The 16,472-nt window shown below is 31.6% G+C and overlaps 1 protein-coding gene and 1 pseudogene across 1 annotated transcript; both read right to left on the minus strand.

Annotated features, from left to right (window-relative positions):
* Nucleotides 1–1,270: 1,270 nt before the first annotated feature.
* Nucleotides 1,271–2,593, minus strand: LOC132172361 (UPF0481 protein At3g47200-like; annotated as a pseudogene).
* A 4,983-nt stretch (nt 2,594–7,576) lies between these two features.
* LOC148587283 (UPF0481 protein At3g47200-like) lies at nt 7,577–9,541 on the minus strand. The gene is made up of 2 exons (XM_088512534.1): nt 9,490–9,541; nt 7,577–9,109 (listed from the first exon to the last, which is right to left on the minus strand). Exons 1-2 carry the CDS (start codon nt 9,539–9,541, stop codon nt 7,740–7,742), a joined length of 1,422 nt encoding a protein of 473 aa, XP_088368660.1. The 3' UTR covers nt 7,577–7,739.
* Nucleotides 9,542–16,472: the final 6,931 nt, after the last annotated feature.

Consider the following 16,472-nt stretch of genomic DNA (forward strand, 5'->3'; position numbering starts at 1 on the left):
TTTATATCAACAATGACATAAGTATTAAACATATATACAATTAGTTTATACTCAAAAAAGCTTAATTTGTAGTAAAACATAACTTGTACCCCAACAAACAACTCGTATTTCTTTTACTACAATAGCTCCAAAGCTCTGGCTAATTTTCTATTCAGAGTCTGATTGGAATTGCGTTTGAGATATAGAGTTTTTAAATCAAAAAAAGTTTTTGGGCAAAAGCTTCATTTTTAAGATTTTGCTAAAAGTACGTTTTGACAATTTTGAGACTTTTTAGACCCTTAAAAGCGCTTTTAATTTTTTTATCAAACAAGTATTTTTTTCTTCAAATGAGCTTTTTGAGTGTTAAAAGCATTTTTAGGACCCTCAAACACAATCCCAAACAAGCTCTTAGTCTTTTATACAACATGAAACTCTAGTGGCTTGAAGGTTTTTGTGTGGTTTAAAGAAACTCCAAGTGAGGTAAGGCATTCAAAGCATAGGGATGCAATAGCTCTTTCTTAACTCACAAAATAATGGCCTCAGGCCCTCAAGCATACGTCTACAAAGCATGCATAAGAATGCTTATATAGGTCTCTCGAGAAAAACTGAGGTTTTGGTGAATGTCGGTTTCTAAAAACAATTAGAAGTAGAGGCGTCCAAATCAAGTCCAAACTTAACAAATAAAGCTAGACTTAAAGTCACTTTATTTTTGGCAATGAATGGTCTAACATAAAACCTAACAAAAGGCCCTCTTGATTCCTTTGAAGGAACTTTTGTTAAAAGTAAGAAATTAAATTACTAAAAAAATTACGAAAATTTATATCAACTATTTTGATATAAAAAAAGTTACTTTAAAATGACAAAAATAACTTTACGTATCCATTATTATCATTTAATGCTTCTAAAAGCTTTCTTTTTTCTTTCTTTTTTTTTTTAACCAAAGATATATATCAAATTCAAAGAACTTTACACGTGTAATTACCAAATCGCTAAAGATTTTATTAGAACGTTTTGGCAAAGCTCAACACACAAAACTCATAAAAAATAAAAAATAAAATAAAAAAACCGCTATTACCCACGACAATCTCAAGCAGGCCAAAATACTGACACTCCATAGGTGCTACAACAGTGTCACGAACTTCCCACATTTTGAAAACTATTTGGTAAAACCTACTAAAACAGGGAGGATATCACAAGCAAAATAGGATTACAAAGTTGAGATGCCATCCATTACAAGTTACAACTAAAAACAAAGAACTCCAGCGAACGATAAACAACAAATACTTCAAATCTATATGGCAAAAGGCCTAAGGAAACTCCAGAAAGTGAAACCTAGGACAATAAGTCCCACTACTGATGCAGTATCTCTCCAAAAATCACGAAAATACAAACTGGTTAAGGTTGCCAAGATATGGTTCAAAGGGTAATCGTAGTGCTTATTAAGCTCTTGACCGAGATCATAATAACATGATTTATCTGCTACAGTCTGATAGCTGAGTTTGTTAATTAAAGTTGCCACTGTAGCGTTGCTACCGAGGTGGTTAATAATAATCTTTTTAACGACAAGTAAATCCACATCTTTTTCAGTGTCGATAAGATAGTCCAATTGCAAATGTAAGCATTAAATCGATAATGACACTGCTTCAAGGCCATGAGGTTTTGGAAAAGAGTTTCAGTATTTTCGTTAATCCCAAAGGGTGGGACTTCCAAGATACACTGCATTCGCTCCAAGCATGGAAAGCATTTAAAGCATGGCAAGCAAGCAAGGAAGCACGAGAAATCGAAGAATGGAAAGTGTTTCAAGCACCTATTCTCAGGGAGTTTTATCTCAAGTAAGCGTCGATGATCTTCAACTGCTTTGAATTCAATTCTGCCATGTCAAGCTTTGTGGCACAATATAGATTATCCAGATATCCTGTAGGTTTCAAGTCTGGTACTAAACAAAACAAATATCTTATCAAATCTGTAAAGTGCTTTACTTCCCCGATGTTGAACTTTGGCTGCTGAATACCATAAGAAGGAAAATAATCGAGGGAAAGCTCAAGAAAAGTAGTAGTAGAGTCGGTGACGGAGAATGTATATAATTTCTCAAGAACAAAAAAAGGAAGTTGATTCTCAAGCAATATCAAGTCATGTCGTATACCATTTGCCAACCATGGTTTATTTGCTATGTAATCATTTTCATCATATTTATTCCTCCAGAAGAGCTCAATTATAAATACGGCATCCAATAGAATCATTTTCACGAAATCTTTACTATTGAGTACTCTACATTCTTCAGAATAGCAATGGCGGATTTTTACTTCGTTATCGTTAATGATCTTTCGAAGATCCTCGTGGTTCTTCCGAGTCCGATAACAGAATTCCCTCAAATATCTTAGTTTTTCTATTTCCATATTCCTCAATTCTGCTAGGTGGTGATGAAATGGGCCAATTGAAACTAGCTTAGGAATGTAGGCTTCTTTGTTTACCTCATAAAGTTTCTTGGGAATCTTGTAGATACAACACTCAGGCCACTGATAGGCTCCAAGGCTAGTGGAATGTCAATAACAAAATCCTCACATTCAGGTTCTTTTCCAATGGAATCACTAGCCATCTTTTCCACCCCTTATGTTTCTTTTCCTAGTGACAAAGAAGCAACAATCAGTGGTAATATAATAAAGATTCAATCTAATTTTGAACTTAAAAGTAAAAATGTAAAATTTAGGGTCCAAATTTTTTTTATTTATTACCTTAGTAATTGATTAGAGAAAAGATAAGAATGGTTGAAGAACCTCTTGTTCACTCAAAAATAAGGTATATTTTTAATGACAAACATGCTTGAATAGATTAGTTTTTATTTAGCAATACCTAATTAAGTACATGATTGTAAAAGCATCATTGGGAAAACCAAAAGTACAAATATATTATTTTACCTCCCCTATATAAAGATAAATTGAAATTTTGACTATGTAATAAATCCATTTCAGTGACTTGTGTGTATATTAATAAAAATAAGGTAAAACATTGTAGAATTATCTTGGGTTTAATCTTTTATCAAATCACTCCTTATGAATTTAATTTTTTTTTAGCATTTTATTTTGAATGTTGGACTTGTGCTGCATGATTTCTATATTTTGAACGTTTGGAATAATTTCTATATTATGCATGTGTGTGGACATTAGGACATGTGTATCATAATTAACATGCCTGTGTAAAAGAATTTTAAACACTTAAACATGCATAATAGAGTGAAGGGAGGAAGAAAGAAACCTGCAAATTTTGCTTGCAAGAAATGCTTGGATATTGCTTGAGAGCACCAGAATTCTTCCTCTTGATGCCAACACTCAGGCTTTCTGCCTCTCCCTTACACCTCTTTATTGCCAAAATTCAAAAACCAAACGAATTAATCACAGCCTTATCCATAAAAAAACAATTAAAAAAAAGCAAAGAAATTAAATTCATTAGCCGCCTTTGCTGGCTCGTGTCACACGTGGGGACCTCAATCCAGCCAATTGGCTGAGTGTGACACGAGCGTCGCAGGGGACCTCAATCCCCAAGAGCCTACCCTCAAATTCAATATTCTCTCCTCCACCCATTTTCATATTCATCCTTTTGATTACTTTTTTTTTTTTTGGTGCATTTAAATATTAGAAGAAATAATTTTTTTGATTAATGGGGGTGTTAATTAGGAGAATAAATTGGTTAATTGAAATAAAAATGTAAGGATTTCATGATTTAAGTGAAGAATTAGTGGAGTACCCCAAATATAACACGATTTGGTGGGCCCAACAAAAGGTCCATCGCCCCAGTGGCGGATTTACACAGGGGCGACCTGGGGGCAGGCGCCCCTGGTAAATTTTTTTTAAAAAAAATCCATTAAGGATTTTCAATCAAAATTTGAAGAGTGCCCCTAGTAAAAAAAATTATCAGGGCACCTTGGCCTTCTTTTTGTGTTCAAATGGTCCATATGTGGAGAAATTAGGATATTTTTTATTAAAGAGAGAGAGAATAAAGTTATATTTTATCAATGGAGAGAGAGTAAATAATAGTTTATTATTAAAAAAAGATAGTGGGTGAATTTTTTAGTGTTTCTAGTCATAGTTTATAGATAAATGTGGTTTTTTTTTGGCTAAATTTAGACTCTAGTCTCTTTTATGTAAGCTTAGACTCTAATATAATTTATGCTTTGAGATTTTAAGCTTTTCTAAAAAATAGCCGTATGCTAATAGCCCACTAAAAATACTCATTTTTCTTAGAGACTAGTAGTCATTTAATTGTGCTTAGTTTATTTCGTAAGTAGTTTAAATTATTATGTGTTTGTGATCTCGTTAGATGAAGATTTTTAATAGTTACTTTGATTTTTTTTTTTTTTTGTGGGTAATTTGATGAGTTTGATTTGATTTGTGATACATATATTATGGTATAATTTATTTTTTGATTGTATTTACCGTATTATAAAAAATATATATAATACATAAAGAGAAAAAAAAAAAAAATTTTTTACGCCCCTGGTAACTCCAATTCCTAGATCCGCCACTGCATCGCCCGAAAGCAGGCCTAGCCTCGGTCCCAGACCCGATGCTCAATATTGAGCAGCACGCATACTAGAATCATTCCCTTTGTTTAGGCATACACTTGTGGGACTTTGAAGATACATTGCACACTCTCCGAGCAAGGAAAGGATTTGAAGCAAGAGAAAAGCCATGAAAGATTGAAGCATGGATAGCTATCCAAGCACTTTATCTTTAGAGAATTCTATGTCAAGTAAAGATGTCTTTGCGAAATGTGTTTCAAATTCCAATCCTTCAAACAACTTTGTGGCTGTATATCTTAGATATTGTTTGGTAGGTTTTGGATTTGGTTTTAGGTCTGTGGGACAATAAAACATCCTCTGCAAATCAGTGAAATGGTTTACTTTCTTCTCCATGGATATTCGGTTCTTGTCGAAGAAGAAGAATTGACATGCAAGCTCAAGAAAGGGAGTAAGTTCTTCTCCATTGAAGGCAAACTTATAGAGCTTTTTGAGAAACTTATAAGGAAGCTGATTCTCAAGTCATATCAAGTCTTGCTTTATGATCTAGTACCAAATATTTTCATTTGTAAGTTCGTCACATTGTTTTAGCATTCTATGCATGGCATATTCTAATGGAGTATGCTCTTTAGCATCGGATTGTTTTAGCATTCGATGCATTACTTGGAAACCAATTTTTGAAAATAAATTAATTTGGGTAAGTGTAGCATTTTCCTTTCAGCAATTAAAATTTTATGATAGGTATATTAGCACTATATCTGATGACATATCCTAATGTCATTCTTAGTGTGTTGTTCATCATTAGATTATTATTTAAATGGTTAAATTTATAATTTTTATTATTATTAATTTAACATTGTATTAGAGTAAAAGTGTTGACTTCAAATAGTGTCTCGGTAATTAATTACCTCTCATTTATCAATTCATTATAAGAGCTCAAATTTTTATTTCCTACCTAACAACCTTAGTTTTGTTTGTATGCATCTCACAAATGAGACGAACATCGTGACTTTGATTGACCTTTTCATGTCACAAGAACATTAAATGCCTGAGGAAGACAGCACAGTTTCCTTCGTACGTAGGACCTTTCACATTTGTTTTCACTCCACAAAAGATAATGTGAACCAAAAATTGTAAACCTTCCAAAATTTTGTGAGTCTCACACTTGGCTATCTCCAAAAGAGATAAGATTAAGACTAAACATCACATCATGCTACCTCTTTCTATTTACTCATGGAGAGTCATTTCAACACAAGATTAAGAATGTATTTATACTAATTTGAAGTTTTGACAAATAGTAATTAATTATTTTTTAAGATAGACAAAAAAAAAAAGAAGGTAATTTTTGTTAAAAATATTAACAAAACTTGTTAATGTGCTTCATCAACATCAATCAGGGTGGTCAAATTAAGGGGATGACCAAACCACCCCATGGCCATAGGGGTGATTCAACGATCCGCTCAATTTATTTATTTATTTTCTAATAGGGTTGTTTGGCCACTTCATTTTTCATATTAATGAATTTTATAAACTTTTCTAGAGGCAAAAACTAATTTATTATTTTTATTTTACCTACCAAGCGATTAATTACTTCTTAAAATTCGAGTAACTATTTGTCTAAACTTCAAATTATTCACCACAATCAAAAATGCATTTATCCATAAGAAATAACATGAATTGGTTCTATCTCTCGTACAAGAACTAATGATGTTATAGTCTATATGTGGCTCTATATATATTCGCGCTTAGAGCACTAGCAGTACACGCTTAACGATTTTTTTCTAAATTTAGAGAACTAAATTATTATTTTTGTTTCTCTATTCAAATATAGTAAACAATAAATTTCCCGAGTCTTTACATGTATCAGTAAAATAATATATTTTCTTTTATTTGTTTTCTTTATTCTAGAAACGTCGTTTCTTTTCTTCTCTCATATCTTCATCGATGCATCTTAGATCTAGACTGGGGAGGAAATTAGAGGGTTTGTAACTGGAGGGAAGCTGCACACATTTTAAAATTTTCCCTTGTACGTGGGAAAGGAATTAAAGCCGAACTCCTATGTGAAAAAAAGAAGAAAAAAGAAGGTAAAGTCTACTTATTTTCCTCAAACTACCACTTTAATGACAATTTACCCCCAAAGTTATCAATTGCGATAATTTACCTTTCAAACTATCAAAACAATGATAATGTACTCCGAATTTTAACAAAATGATGAAATTACCCTTATTAAAATAAAAATAAAAATACTAAAATTTATTTATTTTTTTTCAAAATTTTAAGGGTATTTTTGTTTTATTGAAAATTCTATAGGGGTAATTTCGTCATTTTGTTAGCATTGGGGGTACATTGTCATTGTTTTGGTAGTTTGGAGGGTAAATTGTCGTAATTGATAGTTTGAGGGGTAGATTGTCAATGGGGCGGTAGTTTGAGGAGGTTAAGTGGACTTTAAAAAAAAAGAAAAAAAAAGAAAAGATTTTTAACTTCCTCGGGTTAAGAAATATATATTAATAGAGAACATGCCAATTTCAGGCAATTTAAGGCTTTTATGGGAAAAATTTGAGCTTTGAACAAAGAATTCATAAATAGGATATGATTTGATTGATAATATTTTAAATCACTACTTATTTCAAAAAAATTAATTAATAAAAATTATGAATTTTAAGTATTTAATTAATAGTTTAATAGGAACACAAGAAGAATGAGATTTAAAAGTGCAGATTAAATCTCAGAATGAGGTTTCAATAAATGCAATTTTAAAAATCGCGTTTCTAAAAATAGTGTTTTTAAAATCTCTAATTTTTAAAATCGTAAAGGCATTTAGTAAAATATGTTAAAAAATATTTTTTTATTAAATATTTGTTACGCGAATTCATGATTTTGGTTTAAATTTGTATTTTTTCAAATAAGCACCCCCTAGACTGCTTATTGAAATCGCAGATTGTTTTCCTATTTTTAAATTAAGTACTTTTTAAATCGCAATACCAAACGTCATACATTTTGCGATATTTTTTAAAAACACAGATTATTCTTGCGAGATTACAATTTCAAACACACCCTAAGATATGTCATAGGAGATATATAGTGCTGAAATACGTACAGACTCCATGGATACAAACTTTCAAATGAAAATAAAGCACACACTATTAAGACAAGAGCATATACAAGTTAAAAACGATTACAAAGTTGAGATACAAATCCATTAAAGCTAAAAGCAAACCACCCCAACAAACACTAAAGCACACGTGTTTCAATTCTTCATGACAAAAGGCCTAAGGAAGTTCCCGAAAGCGATACCCAAGACAAAAATTCCAGCAATAGTTGCAGTGCCTCTCCAAAAATCTTTAAAATACACACTTGTCAGGGATGCCACGAGACGGTTCCAAGAGTTATCACAGTGGTCATTGAGCTGTTGATAGAGTTTGTGGTAACAGGATTCACGTTCAACAATCTCGTGGCCAAGTGTGTTGATCAAAGTAGTCACTGCTTTGCTGCTACCGCGCCTATTCACAATCACTTTTTTTTCAACGAGCAAACACACATCTTCTTTAGTGGTGATAAGATAATCCATCAGCAAAACATAATTGCAGATGTATGTGTCGAATGGATAATGACACTGCTCCAGGGCCATGAGATTTCGGAAAAGAGGTTCCGTTTGCTCATCTATCACAAGTGTTGGGACTTTCAAGATACATCGCACCCTCTTTGAGCATTGAAGGGATTTCAAGCATGGTAAGCAAGAGAAGAGCCATGAGAGATTCAAGCATGGATGGCGTACCAAGTGCTTATCCTTTGCAAATTCTATGTCAAGTAATGATTTCTGAGAGGAATCTATGTCATCTAATGCTTCGAATTCCAATCCTGTCTCGTACAGCTTTGTGGCGGTATATCTTAGATGTTTGGTAGGTTTGGGATTAGGTTTTGGGTACGTAGGAGAGTAAAAAATTCTTTGCAAATCAGTGAAATGCTTTACTTCCTTATCGATGGGTATTTGGTGCTTACCGGAGAAGAAGAATTGACAGGCAAGCTTAAGAAAGGGAGTAGCTTCTTCTCCATCAAAGGCAAACTTATAGAGCTTTTGAAGAAACCTAAACGGAAGCTGATTCTCCAATAATATCAAGTCTTGCTTTATGTGTGATTCAAGCCACGCATTACTTAATATATAATCTAGTTTTTCATATTTTTCGCGTTCAAAATTCCTTAGGAAAAGTTCAATGATAAAGATGGCATCCAATAAAATCTTTGCAACAAACTCACTACTGTCGAGTTCAAAGCTGGTATCTGAATAGCTACGAGCTATTTTTTCTTTGTTTCCTTCAATTATGCTTTCAAGATCCTTCTTGCTCTTCCCGGTCCTAGAACAGAACTTTTTCAAATATATCTGTTTTTGTATTTTCACACCCCACAATTCTTCAACGTCGTGATGAAATGGGCCTATTGAAACCAACTTAGGAGTGTAGGCTTCATCTTTTACCTTACGAAGATTCTTGGGAACCCTGTAGATGCAGCACTCTGACCATAGTTCAGATTCCTCCAATAATGAAATGTCAATGATTGACTCCTCGTGGATTCCTTTGCCTAGTGAGAAAGCAACAATCACCGGTAATATATAGAATGAAACTGCAAGTTTTTTTTTTTTTTTTTTTTTGTGTGAAAGCAATTGGAATGGGGAAATTGAACAATAACAATCAATTAATGTTTTACTATTTGAAGTTTTCAGACAATTACGCAGGATATATATATATATATATATATATATATATATATACACACACCAAGATCCTTAGGTTTTGACATGTTATATCATGATCTAAGCTTTCATTTCTTTGTTTAAAGTCATCAATTGGATGTGAGTTTGAACTGAAAACATAAATTTGTAAATTTAGAAATCCAGTGTATGAATATATAAACTCAACCATATCATTAAATGAACTTTTAACACATCTTATGAAGAAGTACAAAAGAAATGAGTGAAATATATAGATGGTGAGAAATTAAACCTGCAAATATCGCTGGCAAGAAAGGCACATGTATTGCTTTTGAGAGCTCCATAATTCCTCCTCTTCAATTCCAAACACTCAGGGTCACTTAATTTGTTATTGATAACATGTCCAGTGTCCTCTATCTCCTCCGATCCTCTTGCACACGTATATATTATCACATGATGTACTTTGTGGTCTTTTCCCATCACGGTAGCAAACAATAATGATAGTTGGTTGGGACTATTATATCAGTCTTATTTAATAGATGTTTCTTGCTTTCTTTTCTCAAAATAAAAACTTTAATAAACAATTCAAACACAATATTATTTGGCTGTGATGTCATTGTAAGGTCTCATACAAATACATCATGCTTTCACAAAATGAATAGTTCAAGATAGCCCTTATCAGTAAGTCTCTAGCTAATTTATGAGCTTAGTATTAGAAATGTCAATAGGGTTATCATACTAATTAAACTGATTTTTCAGTTATTGAATTAATTTCCGACTGCAAACAAAAAAAGAGCAATGTTATTTTAGTACTAATAACCTTTGTTTTGTTGGCATGCATCTCATAAATGAGATGATCAAATATGACCTTTTGATTGATCGTTTCATGCGCTTTCACTTTTGTTTTCACTCCGCAAAAAATTGTAAACCTTCCAAAATCATTTCAGTCTCACACTTAGCAATCTCCTAAAGAGATAAGATCAAGACAAAACATCACATCATGCTACCTCTTTCTATTCACTCATCGAGAGTTATTTCAAACCAGAATAAGAAATGCATTTTTAGTGCATGGAATTTGAAGTTTTGACAAATAAATCTCTAAACTTTAAAAAGTAATTAATTAATTTTTAAAATAAGTGAAAAAGAATAAATTAGTCATCTGTGTACTTCTTCTACACGAATTAGGGTAGTCAACGGGTGTGGCCAAACTATCCACATAACCATTAGGGGTGGTTCGACTACCTCTTCAAATTATTTATTTATTTACCGTTTACGGGTGGCCGAGCGACCCTTAGATATGCTCAGAATGGGTGGTTGAACAACCCCTAAAGTCATGGGGTGGTTTGGTCACCTGCATTTATCATATTAATTATGAATTCTATAAACTTTTCTAATGGCATGAACTAATTTATTCTTTTTTGTTTAATAAAGCGTGATTAATTACTTTTTAAAACTCGATAAGCTATTTAACTAAGAATCAGATAGGAGAGAGACAGGCATGAAGGGGAGAGGAGCTGCTTCGAGAGGAAGAAGAAGAGAATGGGAGACGTGAGAACAGAGAAGAGTGAGCATGCGTTTTTTTTTTTTGGATTATAATAATTCATTGGGTAGCTACAGTGCTATACATTGGGTTGTACTTGAGCTACCCAATAGTTTTGGAAACCTATAGAATAACTACTGGAGAGCTGTTTTTTCGTAGTTTTGATTTGTTTTTTTTGTTTTTTTTTTTTAAAAAAGATTTCTCCCGTATTTAGGTAAGAAGACAAGCATATAGTTTAGGAAACCTATATATGGGGGCATCTACTGCAATTTCCTTTCTGTTTTGCACCTTTTTTTTTTTTTTTTTTTTTTTAGGTAAGGAAATAAGCTTGAGGGTATTTGTGGCTAGTAGAGGTGAAAATGCGGGTGGATAATAATTGTCAGCATCCGCTATCCACACTTATATGCAATTTGCTATATCCGCAGATGTAGCAAAAACTAATATCCGCAAAATGAAAATGCGGATAGCGGTTTTAGAGTATGCAAATACAGATAATATCCGCATCCACATTTCTTTATATATATATATATATATATATATATATATATATATATATATATAAATTTATGTTTCTTATATTTGCTGGATTATGTTGTTCGATTTCACTTTTAAGAAACTCTTATGATTTGTTTTGATTTAATTGCCTTATATGTTATTCCTTTATTATTATTATTATTATTATTATTTAAAATTTTTTTTTTCGTCACCAACTATAGATTTACTGGAAGCAAAATATTAAATAATATATGTGATGAAAATTTATTGGCAAAATGATAAGCAAGTGTGATATGAATAATAGTGTTCAAATATAAATAATGTCCTGTATTTACTAGAAGTTATAATTAGTGAATGACAACTTCACGGTTTAGAACGCTCATTACCTCAAATGCGGATAGCAGATAATATCCGCATTTATTATTTGCATTAATAGCGCGGATGCGGATAGTAATCATATAATACGGATGCGGATGCAGATATCAAAAATCATTATCCGCATTTTGCAGATGCGAATGCGGATATTGCTATTATCCACATCCGCATTTTCTCCTCTATTGGTTAGTACTCTTAAATCATCATCCATGCATCTTAATTAGATCTAGACAGAAAAGGAGAGGAAATTGGAGGGTTTGTAACTTGAGTGAAGCCCCACACATTTTAAAATGCTCCCTTTTCACGTGGGAACGGAATTAAAGCAGCACAAAAAAAAAAAAAAAACTCAATGACTTTAACTTCCTCTAGCTAAGAAATATATAATTGTAAGAATTTAGGAGACAATTATCATACAAACATAAAATAAAATACTAACGATGACGGTGAAGAATGTCCATGAAGAAGAAAAAGAAGATGACGGTGCTTAGATCAATAATTTGGTAGAATTAGGTTTTTTTAAAAATATTTTACCTGATCTGTTTAACGTGGAAAAAACTTGAGGTGAGAGTATTAGTTGGCATAATATTATGACGTGGAAAATTCAGGTGTGCTTTTTAAAAGTCATAAACAAAACATGACATGTGTCATAATTTTATTGGATGTGACGTGACACATTAACGGAATCCGTTCAGTCAATTGATGAAATTTAACTGCAGAGACTAAATTGTTTTTTTTTTGCATACTACAAGGACTTCTAAGTTCGTTTTGATACCACCAGGAGTAAATTGTAAATCAGGTAAATTGCAAATTGTAAATTGTAAATCAGGTAAATTATATTTTTTCCTAAAATAAAATATTAACCCCTGGCCATTGTTGTTTAAGTACTTGAATTGAATAATTCAGACTTGAATGTTTGTTGAATTCACAATCCTAGAACCCTTAATTTACAATCCTAGAACCCTCACTTTATTGGAGAATGATAGATAAGGATTTTTGGCCTATCTGTTTTTCACATTAAAGATGTGATTGATGGATATCACAGGCTTATTTATAGGCCAAGACCCTTATCTAATTAATCAAACGTTGCTTCCTTCCATCAAGGGAGACTACTTTTGGTGAAATGAAATAACATTTCACATTTAGTAGTTATATGTATATTAATTACCCGAAAGTTTAATTTAAATAAAAACTCTATTAATATTATATGTTGTATACATATAGGGAAATGCTAAACATCCCAAATTTTATTCCCAAAAGTTGATTCTCAAATGATGTGTCACCATCCCATAAGTTGGTGACACACCTTCCAAAATAATAAATCTCATGAGATGGTGACACATCATCTGGAAACTAACTTTTGGGACGAAAATTTGGGATGTGTAGCACTCTCATATTGATATATGTGACATGTGTGCCACCTTAGAGGATTTATTCTAACAATAATAACTTATATATATAAAATAGGGAAGATGCCAATTTAAAACTATTTCAATTTAAGGCTTTCAAGATATGGGAAAAATTTGAGCTCTAAACTAACAAATTAAGAATTCATAAATAGGAGGTAAATTACGGACTAATAATTACCTTAGGATTACTGCTTTTTTGAAATTTTAAATAAATTACAGCACATGGCAATGGTTACTAATAATTACCTCAACAACGCAGAAAAAACACATGCATATATTGTAGATATTTTAACCTCAAGATTTACAGGAACATTAAAAGCTTGGTGAGAAAAATACCTCATTGAAGAAAATGGTAATGAAATAAAATATGCAATTCAAAAAAATAAAGAAGGAATCCCAATATACGATGAAGCACACAACAAAGGAATCCCTAATGAGATTAATGTTTTAATTTACACTAAATAATGAAACATTTCATAGGAATCCCTAGTAATATTGTAGCTAGAATTCATGTTCAATTAAGTAACCTTAGGTGTTCAACCCTGAGTGATTTCAGATGGTATAAAAATGTTTTTATGTTATGAGCAATGCTACGAAAAGACTGTAAAAATGCTTTCTGGAAAGAAAAATTCATCAATGGTTAACCCAATCTATTTGCTCACAAAATCCGTGAAGATTGAAGTAATGAAACCAGAATTATAGAATATGATAATCTCACACATAGAGACACCATAAGCACCATCAATAAGATAGCTAGGATTAAAAATGTGCATAGATATGGAAATAAATAAATATACAAACAAAGGCAAAATAATAGCAAAATATGAAATTGAAAATTTTTGTCATCCAGAAGATAAGATAAAGAAAATTATGTAAAATCACGAAAAAGCTATAGTAGAAAATATAGAAAAAATAAAAACATTGAACCAAAGGAATATTATAAAAAGAATAATAAAAAGGCAAGAAAATATTACAAAATTAATAAAAACGAAAAATATGCTAAAGCATGAGAATTAGAAGAGAAATGGTTGAGTTATAAGCTAAAGCATCGAACTTTCTTAAGCCCAAAAATTTCAATGACAATAATAAGCAATAACACTAATAATACACTAAAAATAATAATATTATCTCCCCAATAACCAAAATTTAACATTTTAAATAATTTAAAGATTTGTTATTACCATTTGGATTAGGTATTAATTAAAGATTAATTATGATCTTCCACATACATATATGAAGAGGTGAAATTTGCCTCATTAATTATGAGGATGCAAATATATATGAATTAGGATTTGATATGGAGAGGAGTGGGTTAAGTCAAAATTGGAGACAAAATTGTCTCGATTTAAAATGATGATTTTGTCCCAATATTAATATTTGTGGGCCTATATAACAAAAGCAATGGAGTGTTGAAATAACACTCTCCATCCTCCAACAAACCAACAAGTAGATGATAAACGCATGGTCTCTAGTAATTCTCCAATGAGTTGAGAGCAGACACCACTCAAATGTGAATGTTGCGTAAGGCATGACATCATCTGCTCTTTCAATGTCAACAACCAACCATCTATACTGCATCTCCCCATCAATGAACCATCACATGCATATGTGGGGATTCAACTTTAAAGGATGGACTTAATTAAGTAGCTAGTAATATTAGAGATCGAGAGAATAAAGAATAAGTGCATGTGATGGACTTAACCATTTCTCTTCTAATTCTCACGCTAATTTTTAATGAATACATTATAATTTAATTTCTATTTTTTATAATGAATAAGTTATAATATCCCCAAATGTTTTTTTTTTTTTTTTGACAAAAATCCCCAAATGTTTATATCATTTTTACCACGGTTTTGTGTTTACGTTTAAGGATGGACTTCAAATACTGTCTACATAATTAATTACCTCTCATTTATCAATTCATTTTAAGAGCTCAAATTTTTATTTCCCACCTAACAACCTTTGTTTTGTTTGCATGCATCTCATAAATGAGACGAACATGACATTTTGATTGATCTTTTCATGTGACATTTGTTTTCACTCCACAAAAAAATGTGAATCAAAAGTTGTAAAACTTCTAAAATTGTGAGTCTCACAATTGGCTATCTCCCAAAGAGATAAGATTAAGACTAAACATCACATCATGCTACCTCTTTCCATTTACTCATGGAGAGTTATTTCAACGCAAGATTAAGAAATGTATTTTTAGTCCATGTAATTTGAAGTTTTGACAAATAGTAATTAATTATTTTTTAAGATAGAAAAAAAAAAAAAATTAGTAATTTTTGTTAAAAATATTGACAAAAGCTGTTAATGTGCTTCATCAACATCTATAAGGGCAGTCAAAGGGGTGACCAAACCACCTCAGGGCCATAGGGGTAGTTTAGCAATCTCCTCCTGAATTTATTTATTTATTTGTCATTTAGGAGCGGCTGAACCACTCCCAAAGTCATAGGGTTGTTTGTCCACCTTCATTTATCATATTAATGAATTTTATAAACTTTTCTAGAGGCAAAAACAAATTTATTATTTTTTGTTTAACCTATAGAGTAATTAATTACTTTTTAAAATTCGATGAACTATTTGTCAAGACTTCAAATTATTCACCATGATCAAAAATGCATTTATCGATAAGAAATGACATGAATTGGTTCCATCTCTCGTACAAGAACATATGATGTTAAAGTGTATATATGACTATATCTGCGCTTAGAACACTAGCAATACACGCTTAACGAATTTTTCAAAATTTAGAGAACTAAATTATTATTTTTTGTTTCTCTATTCAAATATACTACACAATAAATTTCCTTAGTCTTTTCCTATATTAGTAAAATAATATATTTTCTTTATTCTAGAAACATCGTCTCTTTTCTCTCAATCTCTCTCATATGTCCATCCATGCATCTTAATCTAGACTGGGGAGGAAATTGGAGGGTTTGTAACCGGAGGGAAACCGCACACATTTTAAAATGGTCCTTTGTATGTGGGAAAGGAATTCAAGCAGCAATCCTATGTGTGAAAAAAATAAAAAATTCTCAACTTCCTCGATCGGGTTAAGAAATAAATTTAATAGGGAACATGCAGGCAAAGCTATTTCAATTTAAGGCAATTTAAGGCTTTCAAGCTATGGGAAAAATTTGAGCTCTAAACAAAGAATTCATAAATAGGAGGTAAATTATGGACCTACGATTTAATTGATAATATGTTAAATCACTATTATCAATTTATTTAAAAAAATTTAGTTGATAAAAATTATGAATTTAAGTATTTAATTAATAGTTTAATAGGAAACACCAGAAGAATGATATTAAGATGTCATATATATATATATATGAAATACAGACACAGACTCCATGGATACAAACTTTCAAATGAAAATATTCCTGTTAAAACCTAGTAAGACAAGTTAAAAAAGGTTACAAAGTGGAGATACAAATCCATTAGAGCTAAAAGCAA

The sequence above is a fragment of the Corylus avellana genome, chromosome 2 (assembly GCF_965113065.1).
Source record: "Corylus avellana chromosome 2, dhCorAvel1.hap1.2, whole genome shotgun sequence".
Classification (NCBI taxonomy): domain Eukaryota; kingdom Viridiplantae; phylum Streptophyta; class Magnoliopsida; order Fagales; family Betulaceae; genus Corylus; species Corylus avellana.

Bases quoted from the DNA above. Each gene is read 5' to 3' on its own strand.
- LOC148587283 (XM_088512534.1), bottom strand. From the start codon at position 9,541: ATGGAGCTCTCAAAAGCAATACATGTGCCTTTCTTGCCAGCGATATTT. The intron at 9,110-9,489 runs GTTTAATTTCTC...AAAAACTTGCAG, and splicing joins CTTGCCAGCGATATTTGCAG to TTTCATTCTATATATTACCG.